Genomic DNA, 21,518 nt, shown 5'->3' with positions numbered 1-21,518 from the left:
ACGTGAGCTCTGTTCAGAAAGGTAAGGGATGAAGATGCTTCCCTAAGCAACAGATTAAACACAGGCCAGGTGAAATGCTATAGGTTGTTTACAGAACAGGACATTAGTCTTGTTGAAGGACCCTGTCATTTGTTATGGATGTGAGCTGTAGAGGCATTGGTAGGACAATGTGGGCTATGGTGACCAACTTTTCAAAATGAGGGCCACATGACTTGGCCTGGTGGGCTGGATTCGGCTTGCGGGCCTTGTGTTTGACACGTGCACTGGAGAATTGTGAGCTCTGTTCAGAAAGGTAAGGCATGAAGATGCTCCCATAAGCAATAGACTAAACACAGGCCAGGTGAAACGCTATAGCTGGTTTACAGAACAGGACAATAGTCTTGTTGAAGGACCCTGTCACTTGTTATGGATGTGAGTGGTACGTCAAGAACGCGGTGACGTACAACATGTACGTGGAGCTGAGAAAAATGAAGTTCAATAGCCAGTGCGGCTCTTCTGCTTGATTCCGAGCATGCGTGGACTTTTGTGCGTCGGAATTGTGTACACACACTCGGAATTTCCGACAACAAGTTTTGTTGTCGGAAAATTTGAAAACCTCAAACATCTGTTGGCGGAAATTCTGACAACAAATGTTCTATGGAGCATACACACCGTCGGACTTTCCGACAACAAGCTCACATACAACATTTTGTGTCTGAAAATTCTATCGTGTGTACATGGCATTACATTTCAATAGGGACACCCTACTGACCATGCCCAAGTTATTGGGGCCGGGGCAGAGCAGGGAGGGGGATAATAGCAGCACATGAAGCACGCTGCACCAAAATGTTGGATGCGGCCAAATTTTGCTAACAGTGGGAGTGACTTAAAAGGGTATGGTTTAATAATCACTAAGCCTACTTGGCTGTGGGTCAGTGTAGAGGCCAAACGTAAGTAAAGCATAGAATGCCTCTCAAGCAAAATGTACTCCCTCCTCCCAATACAACCCCCCATGACAAAACCACCTCCAGAATACTACTACTACTACTACTACTACTACTACTACTACTACTACTACTCACCTACTTCCTGAATAGTACTCACCAGACCTTGGCATGGCATTGCTTGTGAGTCCTCACAGTCCACCATCTCCTGGTGAGTTTCTTTTCCCTCAGCTGCAGTACACCATAGGCGCCATATACTTGCAAGACAGGGTGGAGTCTGTGGCATCAGATGGAGCATGTCACCCCTCCATCACCCCCCTGCATAGACAGCTGCTCCTCCTTGATGCCCATCCACCCCTTGGCCCTTGTTCCAGCCATGTACCCTAGTGCAGTGTTGATTTACTGGCTCCAGGCCCAGAAGTGCACTGCAAGAGCAAGGCAGCAAATAATCCATACACATTCTTTTAACCAGGACAAAAGTGGGAACATTTTTTTGCTGGGGACAGCCCCTCAAATCAGGAACTGTCTATGAAACCAGGGAAATCTGGTCACCCTAATATGGACATCCAGAGAGAGAAGTCCATCCTCACCTGCAAGTGTAGTATTAGAGATCCTTTAGTGAAGGTGTACAGTGTTGGAGCTTTTGAAGCAATGTTCAAATCTGGCATGAAGTTTCACAAACCTTTGCTTTAGTAACTGGCTAGGGTATGCATTTGGAATGAACTTCGAGGACCCCTTTTCTTTAGCAACTGTCAAAAGCAACAGAGAGAGCCAAGCCATGCAATACTAGAGAAGTGAAGGGAGGAAAGGGTAGTGTGGTTACATCTTCAATCCCCCCATCCCAAAAAAAAGTTTTTCCGGTAGAAAACTCATCTGCCATCAATTTTCAAATGGAAGACAGACTCCTAACTGACACTGAACAGGGAAAATCGCAAAACTGGGAAACTACTGGGAATAGCAGAAAAGCCCGGCCCCCAAACAAAATGATCAGTTATATTGATGAAAACTGCATTGTGTTTTACTATTTTATGAAATAAAAAAATCTAAAATGTGTTTGGCTTTTATGTACAGTATGTATAATTTTTTGTAATTGAGTGTGTGCACCCGTACTTTTGACACCTGCTATTTAAATTCTTGATTTACAGTGACATATGTTTCATCTTTACAAGCTTCCCGGAATGTGTAGATGGTAGGGTGAATGAAGCTGTGTTTGCGATATCTATTTTTATGCTTAATATAAGTGTCTCAAGCAATATCTTGAAGGATGCAGACGGAACTATGTGAGAGAAGTGCCAAAGTGCTGGGTCAACAAGCCCCAGGCAAAGAACTGGATTGCTTAAGCCAATCGCTTTACCTGTCATCCGGTACAGAGCTGTACCTCCCGGTAGACACTGTACAACTAAAGAATGGACAGGCATAACTGTGCAAAATGTTGCTAATGTACGTATTAAATGAAAACTATAGAGAAAAAAAATACTCTGTGGGATTAGTGCCTGTAATAAGTGTTTAGCATAAGAGTTTTTTTTTTCATTCTTTCACATGCCTATATATATATATATATATATATATATATATATATATATATATATATATATATATATATATTTACATGCTCCACGTATAACAAGCTGCCCAGTTACAGAAACGTGGAAAAACAATATAAAAACAATAGAACAAAAGAAAAATGGCGTTAGGTGTTTATTTGTTTGTTGCTTACCCAAAGAAGTATTCCTGGTTTAATTTCACTTTACATAGTTGGCCAAGCTGAGCCAAGCTGTCCAAAACCAACGAGCCAAGCTGTCCAAAAACCAACTATTTCCATTACAGAACATTGCGGTACATACAATATGCAGAGCTGTGTTCCAGCTGAGTGCTTTTCCACTATTCAGGAGAAGACTTGTATTTTAATTATTAAATACAAAGATTTTTCTGATTGGCTAATGTGGAGATTGTGACATCATCTGCCTTCCTCTTTACCTGCCAATCAGAGGAAGCCTTGTATTCATTGATAAAAATACCTTGCTTCTCCTGTATGGTGGAGAAGCGCTCAGCATTACTCTATGCAGTTTGGGTGACTTCAGGAAGCGAAGCCTTTTACTGTATGTAGCTAATGCTACTAAAGTCCATCACAGCGCACATAGCTGTCACATCATGCAATAGAAATGGCTGGCTTGGGCCAGCTTGGCCCAAGCAGACTATTTAAAATTAAATTAAACATGGAATTCTACTTTAAAGTCCAAGTGAAGATTACAATTACACGAGTGACAACATTTACATGATACGCTAAATGCCCCCATAGATCGTTTGAAGCTGGGTGGAATAACATCAGACGCCATCACTGTTTGGCAGCACCATTGTATTCAAGCAGCCCTGTGGCTGTTACAATAGCTGGCAGTGGAGATTTCTGCTCTGATGCTGTTAGCCCATCGTTAGAAGGAGAGAAAATAAAACTACGTATGGCGACCTTAAAGCTGAAGTTTAGGTATTTTTACATTGTTCCAGCTACGTCTGTGATCTCCAATAGCTTTTGAGTCCAGACCAAGTGGGTGAAGGTTGCTTGCTCGGCATGGAACACTTTGCATTTTCTCAATGAGTGCTAAGCGGTTTAAATGGACGAGGTGGAGAGTTGGGGCAGTGCCATCACAATCTCCACCTCGTCCAATCAGAGGACACTTTGTATTCTCTCCATAAATGCAAAGTGTTCTCTGAATGGTGCCCATTTTGTGTGATAGGCCTTCTGTGTTCAGTGAGCAGCAGGGCAGTGACTTTATACGGGACCCAAAAACTAGCGGCAATCACTGGAATAGCTGTGGATAATACAGTGACTTCCAGCTTCCAACGGATTCCCACAGGTATGCCACATACATACCTAAATTGGTCCAACCTTGACCAATAGAACTAAGTAAAACTAAAACATACCTGTTTTAGTTTACCATTTAAAGACTAAATTCTGGTGTGAACAAGTGTTTTCTGCAGTAATTTTGAAATAGAAAAGGTCCTCACTCAAACTGTTGGCACAAGGTTGGAAGCATACAGTTGTCCTTGCAGGGGAGGGGTGTCCACATAATTTTGGCCATCTGGTAGGTGTGAAGGTCAGGTGTCCACAAACTTTTGGCCATGTAGTGTACTTAAAAGTTACGCAATTTCTAATCGACTTTACTGTTTGCCAGAAAATGATTTTGCAGTTCACTGACTCCCTTTCTTGTCGCCTGAAGTTGAAGAATGAATAAATGAAATATAGAAACAATTGAGTACTGTCTGTGATACTTTTGTTATTTGAAGCAACATACAATTTTTCAGGACAAGCTTTCCTTCTTCGAGGTCTGAGCTGCCCAGACCTCGAAGAAGGGGACATACCCCGAAAGCTTGTCCTGAAAAATTGTATGTTAGGGCAAATAATAAAAGTATCACAGACAGTACTCAATTGTTTCTATATTTATTTATTAATTATTCAACTTCAGGCGACATGAAAGGGAGTCAGTGAACTATAAAATCATTTTCTGGCAAACAGTAAAGTCAATTAGAAATTGCGTAACTTTTAAGTACACTACATGGCCAAAAGTTTGTGGACACCTGACCTTCACACCTACTAGAAGGCCAAAATTATGTGGCCAAATGTTTATATTGCAAGTGCTCTAATACGTCTACTATCACCTTAAATAAGATAAAATAGAGACTGATTTTAGTAAAAGTTTAATTTTTTTTTTTTTTAAATAACTTTGAAATTATTCTCTACTCCAAACCGCCTCAATTATGTTACAGCCGCACTGATAATAAAAAACTCTATTTGTATGAAAGAAATATAACATAATTGACTTGATTTTAGTGTAGGAGACTCAGGAGTCTGACAATCAAAATCGTGATAAGCTAGTAATGAACCTGCATTAACACATGCTGAGAGGAAGAAAGGCGAGTTAGCATAAAAAAAAAAAAAAATCACTAAAAAAAACATATTTGGCTCATTTTTTGTGTCTTGCTCTATTACATGAAAATATAGAGGGTATGTTTCTAGTAGACAGTCTGGAGCATTCATTCCTAACTGGGCCTCTGCTAGAAAAATTTGTGCTTAGCACTGACCGAATGACAGCAAGAGCCTACACCATACACTATGGGGTCTACATAAAAAACAAAACAAAAAAAAAAACCTTAGCATTCCCACAGCCATAACAAATAACCTGTATAGTGTCTCATATGTGTATTTCTTATGATCGCTGCTCCAACTAGTGGCCTTGATGTAATGTTTTCCTGACATACCACAATCAGGAAAATAAGGCATATGGCCTCAAGATGGAGCTGATGATCAAAGGAATACACGTATTAGACACATTATGGAGATTATTTTCGACAGCTCTCCGAATGCTTAGTGATTTGCACAGAAAATTCGCTACTCCTGCACTCTGCAGTGTAGTTGAGCATCATGGGAAATGTAGTTCCAAAAGATCTGGGGTGCCAAGGTTCGCCATCACTGCCCTAGGGGGTTGATTTACTAAAACTGGAGAGTGCAAGATCTGGTGCAGTTGTGCGTGGCAGCCTATCAGTTTCTAACGTCAGCTTGTTCAATTAAGCTTTGACAAAAAAAACTGGAAGATGATTGTTTTGTATGCAGAGCTGCACCAGATTTTGCACTCTCCAGTTTCAGTAAAACAACTCCCATGTGTCTTCAGCTTTAAAAGTTTTTTTGTGTCATAAATGTTAATCCTTAAAGTTATACTTTGAAAAATCCATGCACAAGATCCGTGCAGTAGAATAGCTTTTTTTATTCACCCCATCAATGGCCCTTGTCTCTTACCTCTCCTCTGTTCCAGCACTGCAGCCTCCATAAGGCCCTTTGACATTTAACACTTCTGGGGGCATTGGGTACCTTTGTCCACCACTGTACACCATGGTTCCATTCTTCAACTTCTACATAACTGCTGAGTATGCAATGACGTAGGGTCAGAGGATTGAACCACAATTCATGGTGGGGACACAGGCATCTAACCTCCCCAGAAGTGTTAAACATCGTATGAGTGTTATGGAGGCTACAGTTGTAGAACAGAAGGTTGGAGACATGGTCTGTTGGGGAGGTGATTGCAGAACTTCTACTAAAGTTTTTCATCAGGATTGTTTTTTAACCTGACAGGGCTGCTTTAAAATCTCAGTCCACCTTAAACTGATTTTTATGTGCTTAGTAGATTTTGAAGAGCTAAACTGTATGACAGTTTCTTATATCTCTTGGGGGCTATTGGTGAGATCTCTGAGTTCCAGGTTCATGTGGTGCCCATTATGAAGGATCCCCACCATTTCTGATGGATTTTCTTTTAATTTATGAAGACTACAACCAGATGGCACCAAAAGCTTCCAATTGGACAGGAACAGGACTGGGAATAATGGTAGGAAGATCTCACTGTTGGATTATGCAAGATATAGATTTAGATACTTATACCTACATTGTCTTAGGATGGACTGACTGTTTAACATCACAGGTTTACAGTCCATTATGAAATCCCGAGTCACCAACAGAAGCTCTCAGCATTAAATGCTGCTCAGTGAACTTGTCTTGGAACTGGGTCAGAGATGAAGGCTTATGTTGTGTACCAAAGACTGAGGTATATATTGGCTGGAAATGAATTGACAATTCACATAGGTACATGAAGGTACAACAAACTGTCCTCATTTTGGTAGTATTGTCAGTTTGAATTTTTTTTTGACAGGTAAACTTTATATTCACCCAGGAATCATACTGGGTCTAATTTTTACCATGAACAACTCGGAACCTGGGACTGTGAAAATGCTGTACGTGTAAGTGTTTCTGGAATAGGGAGGTTGCAAAATATAAAATTTAGTTACAGTAGACAGCAGGTAAATTCAGAAGCAGAAATAGCAAACCAGCTAAATGTGGCTGCAATGGATTATACACAGTCAAGTTAAAGAAAATTCAAACATGCTTGGTAACTTAAGCAAGTTTTCAGATTTTACTGGATATCATTAGTTGTTCACTGAGTGATTTTGTCTGGCCATGGTTGCTCTTTATATAAAGATGCTATCGCCACTGTCTTCCATGATAAGGAGATGGAGAAACCAGCAATACAAGATGCTAGTGTGATTACATCAACAGCTATTGTTCGAGAGGCACAGCACTCTCACCTCCATCGCAAATGCATAATATGACCATGACTCCAGATTACTACAGAACTAGCTGCATAATAAAGTAATCTACTTTACAAAGGAGAGAGAATAATTCATGTGAAAGGCATATTTGTTTTTACTTTATTTGTGTTTAATGCAGAGCTTCTGGAATATCAATGTGTTTCCATGTAGTAGATTATGTAAAAGCAACATACTTGTTCCACCATTGCAAAATTAAGTTTCCAACGAGAAACACAAGGAATGATTACTCAGCAAGTTTAAAAATAAAGGTAGCCAAAGAAACTGTATCTCAAAAAAAAGAAAAAAGATTGAGAGAGTCCTGACTGTGTCCTGGGGAGATTTCCCCTGGTTTCCTGTCCTGGTGAAGGTTATGGAGGTAGAAAGTCTTGGAAACTCTACCTGGTTGGAGATCAATGATCACTTCATTGGTGTTTTAGGGGATCGGAGCTTCACCCTCTTTAGCGCTTTAGTAAAGATTTATTGCCACTGCAAGCACAATAGATACTACAAAACACTGATATTATATTAGGACATAGTTCTGCAGTTATCACCAACAGATCAATACTACCAAAGTCCTGGAAAAAGGGGAGCCAACCCCCCAAAATACACTGGCTATTTTATAAGTCATACATCAATGACAGTGATCATTATTCTCCAACTGACCAGAGTTTCCAAGACTTCTGTTCCTGCACGCCATAGACCGACCCACCACCCACAAGGTTTACCTTACATTTTCCTGTCCTGGTGACACCCAGGGTATTGTAGAGTTGAATCTCCTACCAGGACAGGTAGTTTCATATATGGAGTCATAGGTTGGAACCTTTATGATTTTTTTATACCTTCTGTCTGTGTCTCTGCTGGAGTGATTTCCTCTCACTCCCTGTCTCAGGGACACAACAGGAAGTAAATGGAAATCTGTCCAAATTGAGAAAAGATAATCCCACCTTTGTTACCTGTTACTGGAATAATTGTCCACATTGAGAGATTTCCCCTCTCTGTGACCTGTAATCTACATTGTCATTCAACCTAAAGATGTTCAGTAGGGTTGAGGTCAGGGCTCTGTGAAGGCCACTTGAGTTCCTCCAAATCAGACTGGTGAAATTATGTCTTTATGGAGATGGCTTTGTGGTGGCACAATCATGTGGAACAGAAAGGGCCCTTCCTCAAACTATTGCCACAAGGTTGGAAGTGCACAATTGTCAAAAATGTTAACAGTATCCCTCACTAAAAGTACCTGAACTTAATCATTTGGAGGGGTGTCCACATATTTCCTGTGCCCGCCTAAAACCAAAATGAATCCTTGAGATACCAAACATGGACAGCCATGTTCTGCATATTGGGAAAAAATGGGAACCTGGAAAGCCCAGGAAAGCAAGAACGATAAAATAAATGAATTCATTAATAAAGATGAAGGCAATAGAAACAAGTTCCTGCAAATATACATTCGGGGGTGGGAGATCTGAAAGATATTAATGTGCTTATAAGAACAAAATAAATGGTAAGCTAACAGAGGTGGGGGGAATGAGCACTGCACAGCACATAAATCAAATGTGAGCCAACAAATGAAAACATGGTAACTAATTACCGTGGCCCATTAATGGTAATGTGTGCATATTCTGCAGAGTGGCCGTTCATTAAGATAACTGTACTATGGAATGCCAAATAGAAGAGTAAGATAAAAAGCACAACAGCAGTAAAAATAAAATAAAACAATGAATGCTATTCACAAGAGGAAAAGGTATTTAGCAATGTAAATAAGTACACTGCCAATCTGAGAGTTATAAGCTAATGATAAAAAGCTTGCCATGTAGTCTTAGTTGGTTTTGGTACACATACACTATATATGTATATATATATATATATGTATATATATATATATATATATATATATATATATATATATATATATATATATATATATATATATATATAGTTTGTGGACACCTGACCAACATTCCTACCTACATAGTCAAAAGTATATGACCAGCCTTGTAAAGTAATTTGGAAAATGCTGGGCTTTCAGTAAAATATAAAAGTTGACCAACTGTACCTGGACATCATTCTAAGTACAGGCGTTTCGAGTGAAGGGTACTGTTAATGCTACAGCAAACAAGGACATTTTAGACAATGGTGAGCTTCCAATTTTGTGCCAGTTTGGGGAAGGCCATTTTCTGTTCCAGCATGACTGTGCACAAAACCAACTCCATAAAGATTTAATTTGATGAGACTGGTGTGGAGAAACTCAAGCGGCCTGCAGAGAGCCCTGACCTCAACCCTACTGAACACCTTTGGGATGATTTGGAATCCCAATTGTGAGGCAGATCTTCGTCCATCATCAGAACATGCCCTCAAAAATGTTATTTTTGATTAACTGGTACAAATTCCCACAGACACACTCCAGAAACTTGTGGAAAGCCTTCCCAGAAGTGTAGAGGCTGTTATAGCTGTAAAGTGGGAAGATGGGGACAACTCCATATTAATGCCTATGGTTTTGGAATGGGATGTCTATGTTGGACACTCCGAGCTTTGCTTTTCCTGGCCATAGAAGTACATCTGGCCATAGACATCTTCCTAGATCTTTCCAAGGTATTCCCAGGTTAACTGTTTATTATGGTACCTCCAACATGTTTTCAGTTTCCCCTAGGGTCTTTTTCCAGTTAGAAAGAAAAACTAGCTCCTTCCGGCATCTCCCAGCTGACCATGTGTATATTACCTTTAGGCCAGCAATAGATGGAACAGTTGCAGGAAATAAAATCGCTCAACTCAGACCGTGTTGACAGGGGAATCCCTCCTGCGGAGCCATTGTGTTCTCCCAGCAAGGAGTGGGGGAAGCCACCCCTGCCGGGAGAACATGGTGATTATTGCTAGTGGCTGTAACAACCACTAGCAATAATTGCATGTAAAATCTGGCAGGCTGGTTTTACCCAGATTGATTGATCATTCAGCCTGCCCATACATGGTTCAAATCTCGAACCATCTATGGCTGCCTTTACATTTCAACTGGGTCTTATCAACATAAAGGCCAGCTCCACCCCCCAAAGTTGTTCACTGATTGCCGACCTTTACACCTCCCCATTGAGAAGAAGCCTAGCAGTCTAATAGAAAACCTAATTTATACCTCTTTCCTATATAGACTTATTCCTCACAGAGCTAAATTTCAGTAATGGGTCAAACAAAGCTTCTACTACTTTGCCATTTCTTGAAGAATTTCTGGCTTACATGATTTTATGCACGGTGCTTTAGATAAAATCAGTAATCATGTTCTCTATTCTTTTGAGGAAATGCAAAGCATTTTATATGGTATCTAAAGAAATATAATGTGTATTGTTATAGCAACCAATCGGATCAGGCTTTTCCCAGGAGAATTTATGGAAGACAGTGATTCGTTTCTATGGACAGATAGTTTTTTCCTGTGATACTATAGTAAATTAAGCGTTCCATGGCCTTGATTTATGTTTGGAGTGCACCTAAAGAAAAAACTGATGTGACATAATGAAACAAATAAAGATAAATGCTTTTTGATTTGCCTTCAGATTCAGAATACTTCATTATTCCAAAGGCCTTTCTACAAAGCCTTGTTCATTTGGTCCTTAGTCATAGTTCAATCCTATAACAGCGAATAGAAAGGATTGACCCAAGAATGGGATACCGTTGTTCCACAAAAATGTTTGCTCTTGGGTTTAATACCGCTTTAAGCTTACCTGAATCATAAAGAAGGTCTAAAGATAATACCATTATTTTGGAAGATAAATGCTACACCCTCCTTATGCCTGTGGGTCTCCATGGTGAATGACATCATGCGCATGGAAGAAATGCTAGCGCTGGATAATGATACTTTTGAGAAATATAAAGTTTTGTGGTATGTTTGGCTCCATTTCTCCACTTTTGACTCTCTTAAGGAGATGCTATCACCCAATGGTAGTTCTGTGACTGCACTGCCCTAGTCCTTCAAAAGGTTGGTTTAGAGGTCCCCTTGGTGCCTTTTCGAGATTCCCCAAATGATTGTCACCGGTGTTACCCCTTGACAGCTAACCATCTTATCTTTATATTATTGTTATTTTTTTGGGTTCTTAGAGTTTTGCTCATGTTCTTTCTCTCTATCTTTGTTTTTTCTCCTTCCCTTTTCTTTCGACCATCAATGGTCAGCTCTTTATCTTTTTCCTCTCCCATTTCTCTCCATATTCTTAACGCCACCCCACTTTTTTTTTTCCCTTTGTCATAATGAACCTGAACCTTTGAACCTTTGTCATAATTTTACCGCCTTTATTCATATGATAATCTCAATTGTATAACTCGTTCACTATGATTTAACCTTCCTACACCTCTAAGTGGCTTTATCTTCATATTTCTATGCTATGTTGTAAAATAATAACAATATATTTGTCTCTAAAGATAAAAGAACAGCAGAAAAATATTAATATTTTGAATTTTATTATTAAAAAATAATTGCATTATTGGTTTTATTTTATTCAGAACAAGAGGAAAGAGCAAAATCTGCCATTAGGCCACGTAGGTGGAACAAGACAGGCAGTGTGAAGCTTTGCCTCCAAAACACAGTCATAGATGGTGGAGGCTATGTAAAAGAGATATATGAGTAAAAAAGCGGATTCAGCCTGTCCCCTCCCTGGCCATGCCCCTCTGATGCATTTTGCCCTCTCACAGGACTTAATCTCTACAACCAAGCCCTGTAGGAGGGCGAAATGCATCAGTGGGAGGGCATGACCTGGGAGGAGACAGGCTGAAGCCGCTTCTTTACTCATAGGTTGAGCTGTTTATGGTGTGCAATGTCCTACCCTTCTCATCAGTTATCTCCTAGTAAGATAAGCTTTCCAGATGCCAACACCTGTACAAAATAAGTCATAGGCCAACTTAGTGATTAGCCCCCGAAATTATTCTCCATCTTCCGGTGACATGAAGATATGGCAATAAAAGGCAGGGGGCCCTCAAGCTACAGCTAGGCCAGCCTTTCTCAAGCTTTATATCATGGAGGAACCCTTGAAATAGTTTTCAAGTCTCAGGGAACCCCTACTTGTAATTACTATATCCACAGCTCAAGGTCCATTGGTGTCATAGTCAGTGGGACTATGTGTGGTCCTTGGGAAGAATCCCGTTTTATAGACAGCTTAAAAGATCTAGATTGTAACAAGCAGGGCCCTCTGATTCCAACTGTACTGAATTGTATTGTAACTGTACTGTCTGCCCTAATGTTGTAAAGCGCTGCGCAAACTGTTGGTGCTATATAAATCCTGTATAATAATAATTTTTATTGTTGCCAGTGGTTTCTTAGCTGATGGACTGGCAGAAAATGCTCATTGCTCAAGGAACCCCTAGCAAACTCTGGAGGAACCCTACATCAAGTGAAAAAGACATCGCTCCCCTGACCAACCATCATATCATAGGGATCAAATTTGGCTTCAGCCTGCAAGTCTCCGGCAAAAGGCCTTCTGATGCATTTTGCCCCGCCCACCGAGGCTTAATCGTAGGAAGGAGAAACCCTAGTTAAGTAGGTCTGCAGTAGGCCAACTTTCTACCACCAAAAAAAACTAACAATTCAGCCTTTCAAATACATCTTGCAGTAAAAATTAGGCACATTAACAAAATTTTTAACCCAGTGATCAAGATTTAGGGCAAACTGGTCCATTCAGTTGAGATAGGATGTTTGTTGTGCTCAGTAAACCCATACACATAACAAAATAGTCCTCTGGACCCTTTAGCAGTTCGCTCCCTCAGTAGAAAAGTGTCCCTCTTCCCCATGTACTCTTATCCTAAATGTGGATTTTCCTTACATTCTGGATGTCTAAAGGCCAAAAGAATAGGCCAATAGAAGAGCATATTATATTGATTACGTGGTGCAAAGCCTTATCGGTGTACTATGTGATCAGGACAAAGATGCCCAAATATGTACTTTTCATAAGTCCACAAAGGTTAAAGTGGTTGTAAAACCTTCCATATACCCAGTGAATTGACTGGCCTCAGATGATACACAGAGATGAAACCAATCCTCCTACATAAGTTGTATCTGTTTATCTGCAGTCTTCTCTTCTCTACTTCAGTTCAAAGTCTAGTTTTATACAGCTTGTCTGAGCAGTCAGAAAAAAGGGGGCGACGAGCTGAAGTTGCACACTGCAGAGCTTAGTGAGGAGAGCTTTGAGAGCTGACTGGAGGGAAGGGACACAACCCCTCTTCGCACAGCACACAGGAACAGAGCTGAAGCTGTCAATCACAAGCTGTGTGTAGGAGATCCCTTCCCTGTCACCTTTTTTCTCTTGGTGTCAGGAAAACTTGTCAGAAGTGATTCATGCTGATAGCAGAGGAACAAAGCAGCAGACAGAAAAGACACTTAGCCCTCTTAATTGAGACAAGTACATACTTTAGAGGGATATGCTTTGTTCAGATTTCATGTCCGAGGTTTACAACACAGGCGCTTTACCATCATGTTGACATGACATATCTATAAGGCGGTCACCAACATAATCTATGCTTGCCTATTGACCCATCATTCTCTGCCCCCTGTGGGTGGAGGACTTGCACTTGTTTTCACTACAGGTTGGGGGTCACCTATGCACCCATGGACTAGATAGGCGGGGGGGTGGTGGGGGGTCCAGGGTTCACTCAAAGTAGACTTAGCATTAGATACATTTTTTCATGTTAAAATGGATCTTCTACCTTTAAGAAGGACTTCCGTCCAATCTACCCCCCCTCACCTTGGCTATCTGATTGGGGCTGTTTTTTTTTTTTTCGCCTGGGCAAATGACGAGCACTGTCCTCCCTTTGCCTATTGGTCAGTAAGCAAAGAGCTTCATCCACAAAGGTGGAGGGGGGGGCAGGCCACCGCCACATCATCATGATCAGGAGGCGTGCCGGCTGAACCAGGAAGAGCCAGCGGGCCTCTTGATGATCAATATGGGTGGCGTTGGGCTGAGAAGTGACCAGAGAACCAGAGGATCTCAGCAGGACAGTGCTGGATTCTCTAGGCCAGGCTTTCTCAACCTTTTAACCCTAGAGGAACCCCAAAAATAATATTCATGTCTCGAGGAACCCTTATTAAAACCAAATCATTGGGGCTCAATAGGAACAATGCTCCTTATATTGGTAGTCAATAGGAAGAATGCCCCCCTTAAAGTGCTGTTCAGAATGCCACCCTTAAAGATAGCTAAAAAGATATTTGGTGTCATGCTGCTGGTTTTGCCAAGTGGTGCTGAACCTTGAACTCTGTAGGCATCATCAAATGGGTGGTTCATCAGCCACAGCTCAAGGAACCCCTAGCAACCTCTGGAGGAACCCCAGGGTTCCACGGAACCCTGGTTGAGAATGGCTGCTCTAGGCGGTTGAGTATCAGTAATGGAAGCAATGGATCGCCTGGTAAGTGAGGAGGGGGCAAAAAAGTGGGGTTGGGGGGTTACAGCATGTTCAGTAGTGTCCGAGTGTAACACTTCCAGGTATTTCTATACTTCCCTCAGAGATCACAGTACTCCCCCTGACAATGCCTTCATCTGCTTTTATCTACAGAAGGACCATCTTTTCTGATGCATCATTCAAGGTCAGCATCTACCTCCTGGACTGAGATGTCTACTCAGAGATGGGACAATCATGGACACCCTGATGTTTTTGCAGTCCTTGGTTGTGTTCACACAGGCCAGACAGATCAGACTCTCACCTTGTGACTGCCTACAAAGTTACAATTTTACGGTCTGATGACTGGTGGAGAGGAGACTGAGGAAATACATCCTCCTGCCTGCAGCAGAGTGATGACATCATCTCACCCTAGGCAAAGCCACTTGACTGGAGCTCAAGACTTTTTAATGACAAAATGTAGAGATTTTGTTTTAAAATATCATACTGATGCATTATCCTTTGACACCTCCAGAATTTATTTGCAGACTTGTAAAGTTATGGAAAGATCCACTTTTAAGTGGTAGTGAACCCTTACATATACCCAGTGAATATATAGCATTGTGTTCTAAGACCTGGAACCAAACCTTTACTGAAAGACCTACTTGCCTTAAAGTGGTTGTAAACCCTTCCATATACCCAATGAAGTGACTGGCATCAGGTGACACACAGGGATTAAACAAACCTTCCTATATAAGTTGTACCTGTTTACCTACAGGTTTCTCTTTTGTACATCCATTGCATCTGGTGCTGCATTTTAAAGCTGTCAGAAAGCTCAGAAAAAAGGTGTCAGAGATCTTAGATGACACTCTGCAGAGCTGATTGGAGGGAAGAGACACCCCCCCCCCCTTTCACACAGCTTACGGGAACAGAGCTGAGGCTGTCAATCTGCTGGAGTTCCCTCCCCTGCCACCATTTTTCTCTCTGTGTCAGGATAACTGTCATTTTCTAAATCCATTGCATTAGGTGCTATATTTTAAAGTTCTCCGAAAGCTCAGAAAAAGGGGGCGGAGATCTGAAATTACACTCTGCATAGCTGATTGGAGGGAAGAGACACCCCCCACCTTCACACAGATCAAAAGAACAGAGCTGAGGCTGTCAATCTGCTGGAGGTCCCTCCTCTGCCACCATTTTTCTCTCTGTGTCAGGAAAACTGTCACTATATAAGTTGCACCTGTTTACCTACAGGATTCTCTTTTCTATATCCATTGCATCTGGTGCTATATTTTAAAGTTCTCTGAAAGCTCAGAAAAAAGGAGGCGGAGATCTGAAATTACACTCTGCAGAGCTGATTGGGGGGAAGAGACACCCCCCCCCCTTCACACAGCTCACAGGAACAAAGCTGAAGCTGTCAATCTGCTGGACATCCCTCCCATGCCACCATTTTTCCCTCGGTGTCAGGAAAACTGTCACTATATAAGTTGTACCTGTTTACCTACAGGATTCTGTTTTCTATTTCCATTGCATCTGGTGCTATATTTTAAAGTTCTCTGAAAGCTCAGAAAAAAGGGGGCAGAGATCTGAAATTACACTCCGCAGAGCTGATTGGAGGGAAGAGACACACCCCCCCTTTCACACAGCTCACAGGAACAGAGCTGAGGCTGTCAATCTGCTGGAGGTCCCTCCCCTGCCACCATTTTTCCCTCGGTGTCAGGAAAACTTGTCTTTAGAGTTTCCAGCTGATAGCAGAGGAAGGAAGCAGCAGACAGAAATGACACTTAGTGCTCTGGATTGAGACAAGTACACACTGTAGAGGGATATACTTTGTTCATATTTCATGCCTGAGGTTTACCACCACTTTAATACAAGCACCAGATGGCTGATAATGCACCATGTGACCTGCATCGCAGATTTGTATTCGCCATATCGCCAGCGGATCAACGTTTATTTGCTCATCAAAGACACAGCCTTCTCGGAAGGGCCACTGACCTCACGGCCCCAGCAGTGGCTCCCCGCTGAAGACACACCAAGGGTGATGTGTTTGATACCACCGCCTTGCATTCAAGTCAATCTGTTACTTAGAACAAGTTAGTTTCTTCAACAAGTCCGCTAATACGTCAATGCAACTTACTTTTGCCACATTTACATTACAATTCCCTCTGGGTGCAGCTATTGAATAACAACCTGCAGGTGAGTAGCAGTGTAAACATCTCCTATCTCTATACAGCTCTCTACTATTGAGCCAGAGGTTAAAACACCAAAAAAATCATTGATTTTCCACAGCTGATTACTCAAAAACAGAAGCACAAATTTAAAAAAAATAATTTGCACATTTTTCAATTTTTTTTTTCACAACACTCTTTCATCCCCGCAGCCTAAGAGCTCTCTCTTCTTTGTAGACCCAGTACAATTCATTCCAGGCACCATCCCCTTTGGCCACCATCGAACGTAACTAAATGCTCTAATACCGTACATCCCCTCTTTTGGAACCAATCCAGCTATTTAGTACTTGCCACATCCAATCGCATTTCAGCGTCATGCCAATGGCATTGTGGGAGTTGTAGTCTGTCCGCAGGGCTTTTTTTTGGGGGGGGGGGGGGGGTGGCAGAGTGGGGGGGGTGGGGGGTGGGGGGTTGGGTTTGTAGGTATGAGCTACTATCAGACTCCCATTGTCTATGCATATAATGCTATACGCTGGAAAATTAACATTCAAGCTGAAATCCCATTATTAGGATAGGATCCCAACTAGCTGTGTTTTATAATAGGCACTTAAAAAAATGTGACCACCAACCATAGTATTCATAATTTTTGACAACACCTATTTTGCCTGGCGTACAACACGTCCCTTTTTTTGCAATGATATGGCAATCACACTAGAAAAAAAAAAAAAATCTATATCTATATCTATCTATAAATATACATAGATAGATATAGATATATATATCTCTGATAGCGCTTATAGACTTATCATCCCCATATAACATCCTCAGTCCTTGCACTGAAAAACTTACACAACTCTTGAGCCATTTAAGAAGAATTAAAGGACAAATACAAGGGATTGCTTTAAACACATAAATCATATATATATATATATATTTTTTATACTCAAAGCTTTTTTTTTTCCAGCTGACCCAAAAAAATAAATAAAAATTAAATGCTTAAAAAAAAAATGCATTTCAATAAAAGTTCGCTTTGGGATTTAAGCTACATTTTTTTTATACGTACATGTCATATAGATGTCATTATATATTAGAATTACATGCATGAAAAATAAGAGGTATGCCAACAGCACATCATTATGTCACCTATCCATGTCCCCCTATGATAGCTGACCAAGTGAAATGTGCACCTGGGAGAAATTATTAAGCTTAATATTTTATTTCTTACTGTAAGTGCCTTGGCTAAAAAAAAAAAGACAGCACAGTGCAAAGTATTACCATGCAGTACATGTATGCTTAGAATAAAAAAAAAAAATCAAATCCCGTTCTACATTAAATGCAAATACAATTTTTTTTTTTTTCAATACCATACCTGACATGCAAACGATGAAATTGGCTTGTAGGAAAAACACCACCTCCCAAACAATTTCCATTCTACGATTTTCATACCAACTGCATCACTCAACGGAACAATCAATAGAACACTTCCCAATGGCAAGGTCCCTCTCTGCCTGAGTGTATTTTCCAAATATGTTTACTCATGTCCGAACAAAAAAAAAAACAAAAGAAGAAAAATCCAACACAAGGACCTCAACTTGATCCTGTTCTCTCCATCAGCAGCAAAAAAAAAAAAAAAAAAATGGGAAAAAAGCAAAAAAAAAAAAAAAGAATAATAAATCACACAACAATTAAAAAAATCCAAATCACAATATATATAAAAAAAAACAGATTATCTCCACAGCCAAATCTTCTTGCAATAAAATAGAGCTAAATTAAGAGTTGGCCAGCAAGATCATTATCCGTGCAGTCGCTCCCCCAGCGATGGGCATTAAGCTGTTTTAGTTTTATCCCTTCAATGTATCTCCCAAGACTGTCATGGACATCCTTGACGAGCTGGGGGTCCCCCCTGCGAGAAGATAACAGGAAAAAAAAATAAAATAAAATAGAGGTAATGAAACAAAAAAAATCAAAACATTTTGTAGAGAAAAGAGAAATTGAATTGAAAATAACACCAGTGTGATGTTATGTGACTGACTGCAGCAAGATAGCATTGCAAGGGGTTTAATTTTTTTTTTTTTTTTTTTAACCATGGTGTCTCTTTGTTTGGGCACCAGGGGGCGCTGGAGTATCACATAAAACTACCCTATACCTCCCAAAGCAAAGCTTGAAGAAGCACATCCTAAAGGATTCAGGTGTACTACAGTCACTTGAAATTTTCTATACATATTACTACACTAGATTGCATATTTGCAGGCAGTCATGTAATTCCCAGGCATGGGTGGGCAGCCTGCATTTAAAGCATGATTTTAATAAGGATCTTTTTTTTTTTTTTTTTTTTTTTTGCAAAGATAGGATGGAGCTTTTGCAAAATTGCAATGACTCTGAGATAGTTAAGCTGTTTGTTTCCTGGCATATTGAGGCTGGATCTGCCAAGCTTTTGCAAAGGGAAAACTGCCATTACTCCAGCATTTTGTGCATCCCAAATATCCTGACTTTTTTTTTTTTTATACGAGGCTCCTCTACCTACCAGGTAATCCAGACAGGCGCTATCCAGCAGAGATCCCTCCTGAAAGTGCTGCATACAATGAGCTTTGGGTGGTGGGGGGGATCATTGAAGGTTCATTCTACTTTTGGGACTTTGGTTTGGCTGGAAATCTGAGCAGGGTAGGAGTGTGAGGTCCAGCAAGGCGCATCAGCTCCCTGGAGGAGATTAAGGCGCAGTTCTGTCGCTCATGCGCGCCTTTGGCTGGGGAGGAAGCGCTCTCATCTGCAGCAGGTAGGTCACTGCGGGTCAGTACTGCTGAGGATCCTGAGCCCAGACTTTTTTTGGGGGGGTCCTGCTCATAAAGATCCCCAGCTCTGGGCGGCTGATTAGCGCTCTGCACTCACCAGGGCTGTTTAAGGTGCTCCGCAGGACCTCTTCAGCGGTCCCACCCTGGCGCTTTAAGCTGCTCCGCAGGACCTCTCCAGCGGTCCCACCCTGGCGCTTTAAGCTGCTCCGCAGGACCTCTCTGCCAATCCGCGCTGGGAATTCAGCAGTCTTGCGGTGTAGTCCCGTACTTTTCCCATTTGCATTCAACCATTGTCACTTATAGGAGCTCCCCAGAAGTCCACATGGTGCCAAAGAGGGTTCAGCAAGAAGACCCCCCACCCCAATCTTGTAGGGTCTCCCCCCCTACTGAGCAGATGCCCTGGATGAGTCTTGTGTAGAAGCTGAAGCGCTGTCCAAGGTGCTGAAGTCTAGCAAGTTCCCCGCATATAGATTCCCGACAATTCTCCTGGATAAGGGAGGGGGAGCTCACTTTGTATTCCCTGCCAAGCTGTCTCAGTACAGTATGCAATGAAGCAGTGCTGGATTCACTGGCAAAACCCTGCCCATCCTGACCTGCAGCCACAGCCTGGAGTGACCCACAGCTTTGCAGACTATCAGTCAGTGAGTTGCATAATGCATGGCCATCCCAGTCACCAGCAAACTTGCATCCCTCCTATTTCCCATTCAAGGAAAAAAAAAAAAAAAAAAAAAAAGACTTGTCACATGGGGGACTATGCTGGATGCTAGATAGGAGACAATGTGGACAATAAATCCACTGACACACTTTTTCAGTGCATGCAGATTGCTAGCAGCCACCCACCCCATATCTCAGTCCATGCACTCTCTGATTAGTGCTGATTACCTCTCTCTGTTGGTAGTATGAACATTATTCCTGAGCTCTGGAGTACATGCCTCTCTGCGTGTTTATTGTGCAAAAGGGATGAGTGCAGTGCTTTTCTTAAACTTGATTTAAATTACTGTTTTTTTTACTGTCGGTGGAATTTAATTTGACTGAAGCGGAAACTCAATTTTGCTCATCAAGCCATCTAAGCATAATTTGCGTAAAAAAAGGGTTCGTACATGCCTCTGTGTTGTCTGGGTTGAGAGCAGAGATTTTCTTGATTTTGACGCAAAATTACAGATTTTTACTGTCAGCTAAACTTAATTTTACCAAAGTGGAAGCTCAATTTTGCTCATCAAGCTGTCTAGGAAAAATGTGCGTAAAAAAAGTCGTACTTGTGCTCTGGGGATGCGTGCGGTGATTATACTAGATATCATTTTGATGTAAAGTTAGGCTTCATGCACACTGGGCTTAAAAAAATGGAAGTTCCCTTGGTGGGAAAAAGACACTTATATAGAACATTTTTCTGTACAAAGTTTAGGAGAGTTTTGCGTTTTTTTTTTTTTTTTCTGCCAGTAAGCTCCAATCAGAAATGCCAACCAGAACGTTTTTTTTTTTTTCCTGCCTCTAAATGTTGAGCTCAAAATATGCCTGTAATCGTCCTAATGTGCATGGACACATAGGATAACATTGAGCTGCTTCTACAGACAGAACACAAAACTCCTGTAGAAGCAGCGATTTTCAAGCCTTATGCCGCGTACACACACGAGCGGACTTTCCGTCGGAATGAACTCTGACGGAGTTCCGCTGAAACGGACTTGCCTACACACGATCGCACCAAAGTCCGATAGTTTAGAACGCAATGACGTACGACGGGACTAGAAAAAGGAAGTAAAATAGCCAGTAGCCAATAGCTGCCCTTGCGTCGTTTCTGGTCCGTCGGAATAGCATACAGACGAGCGGTTTTCTCGATAGGAGTGGAGTCCGTCGGAAAGATTTGAAACATGTTCTATTTCTAGGTCCGTCAGAATTTTCGACAGAAAAAGTCAGATGAAGCCCACACACGATCGGAATGTCCGACGGAATGATTCCGTCGAACCTTTTCTGCCGGAAAAGTCCGCTCGTGTGTACGCGGCATTACTGATTTTTACCATTGGGGAAATTTTATTTCACCAAAGTGGAAATGCAGTTTTGCACATCAAATTTTGGGGGGATGAGCGTGCCCAGATATTTCAAAGCTGTGTCCGTCCATTTTAAGTTAATCACATGCCGACCAGCCTCCGCAGTAGTACTGCGGCAGAATGGCACGGCTGGGCGAAACG

The 21,518-nt window shown here is 41.4% G+C and overlaps 1 protein-coding gene across 2 annotated transcripts in view; it reads right to left on the bottom strand.

Annotated features, from left to right (window-relative positions):
- Positions 1–20,030, bottom strand: part of CA10 (carbonic anhydrase 10) — a 318,945-nt gene extending 298,915 nt beyond the window's left edge. The window contains exons 1-2 of one of the 2 annotated variants that reach the window (XM_073606688.1): positions 19,071–20,030; positions 17,916–18,449 (exon numbers count right to left, since the gene is read on the bottom strand). In XM_073606688.1, the coding sequence (XP_073462789.1) occupies positions 17,916–17,976 (61 nt within the window). In that variant the 5' untranslated portion in view covers positions 17,977–18,449; positions 19,071–20,030. The remainder of the gene's footprint in view (positions 1–17,915; positions 18,450–19,070) is intronic. The other variant, XM_073606689.1, reaches the window with a different exon arrangement.
- Between the last annotated feature and the right edge of the window lie 1,488 nt (positions 20,031–21,518).

This window comes from Aquarana catesbeiana, linkage group LG12 (genome assembly GCF_042186555.1).
Source record: "Aquarana catesbeiana isolate 2022-GZ linkage group LG12, ASM4218655v1, whole genome shotgun sequence".
NCBI lineage: Eukaryota > Metazoa > Chordata > Amphibia > Anura > Ranidae > Aquarana > Aquarana catesbeiana.
This window is presented reverse-complemented; position numbering and strand designations above follow the sequence as displayed.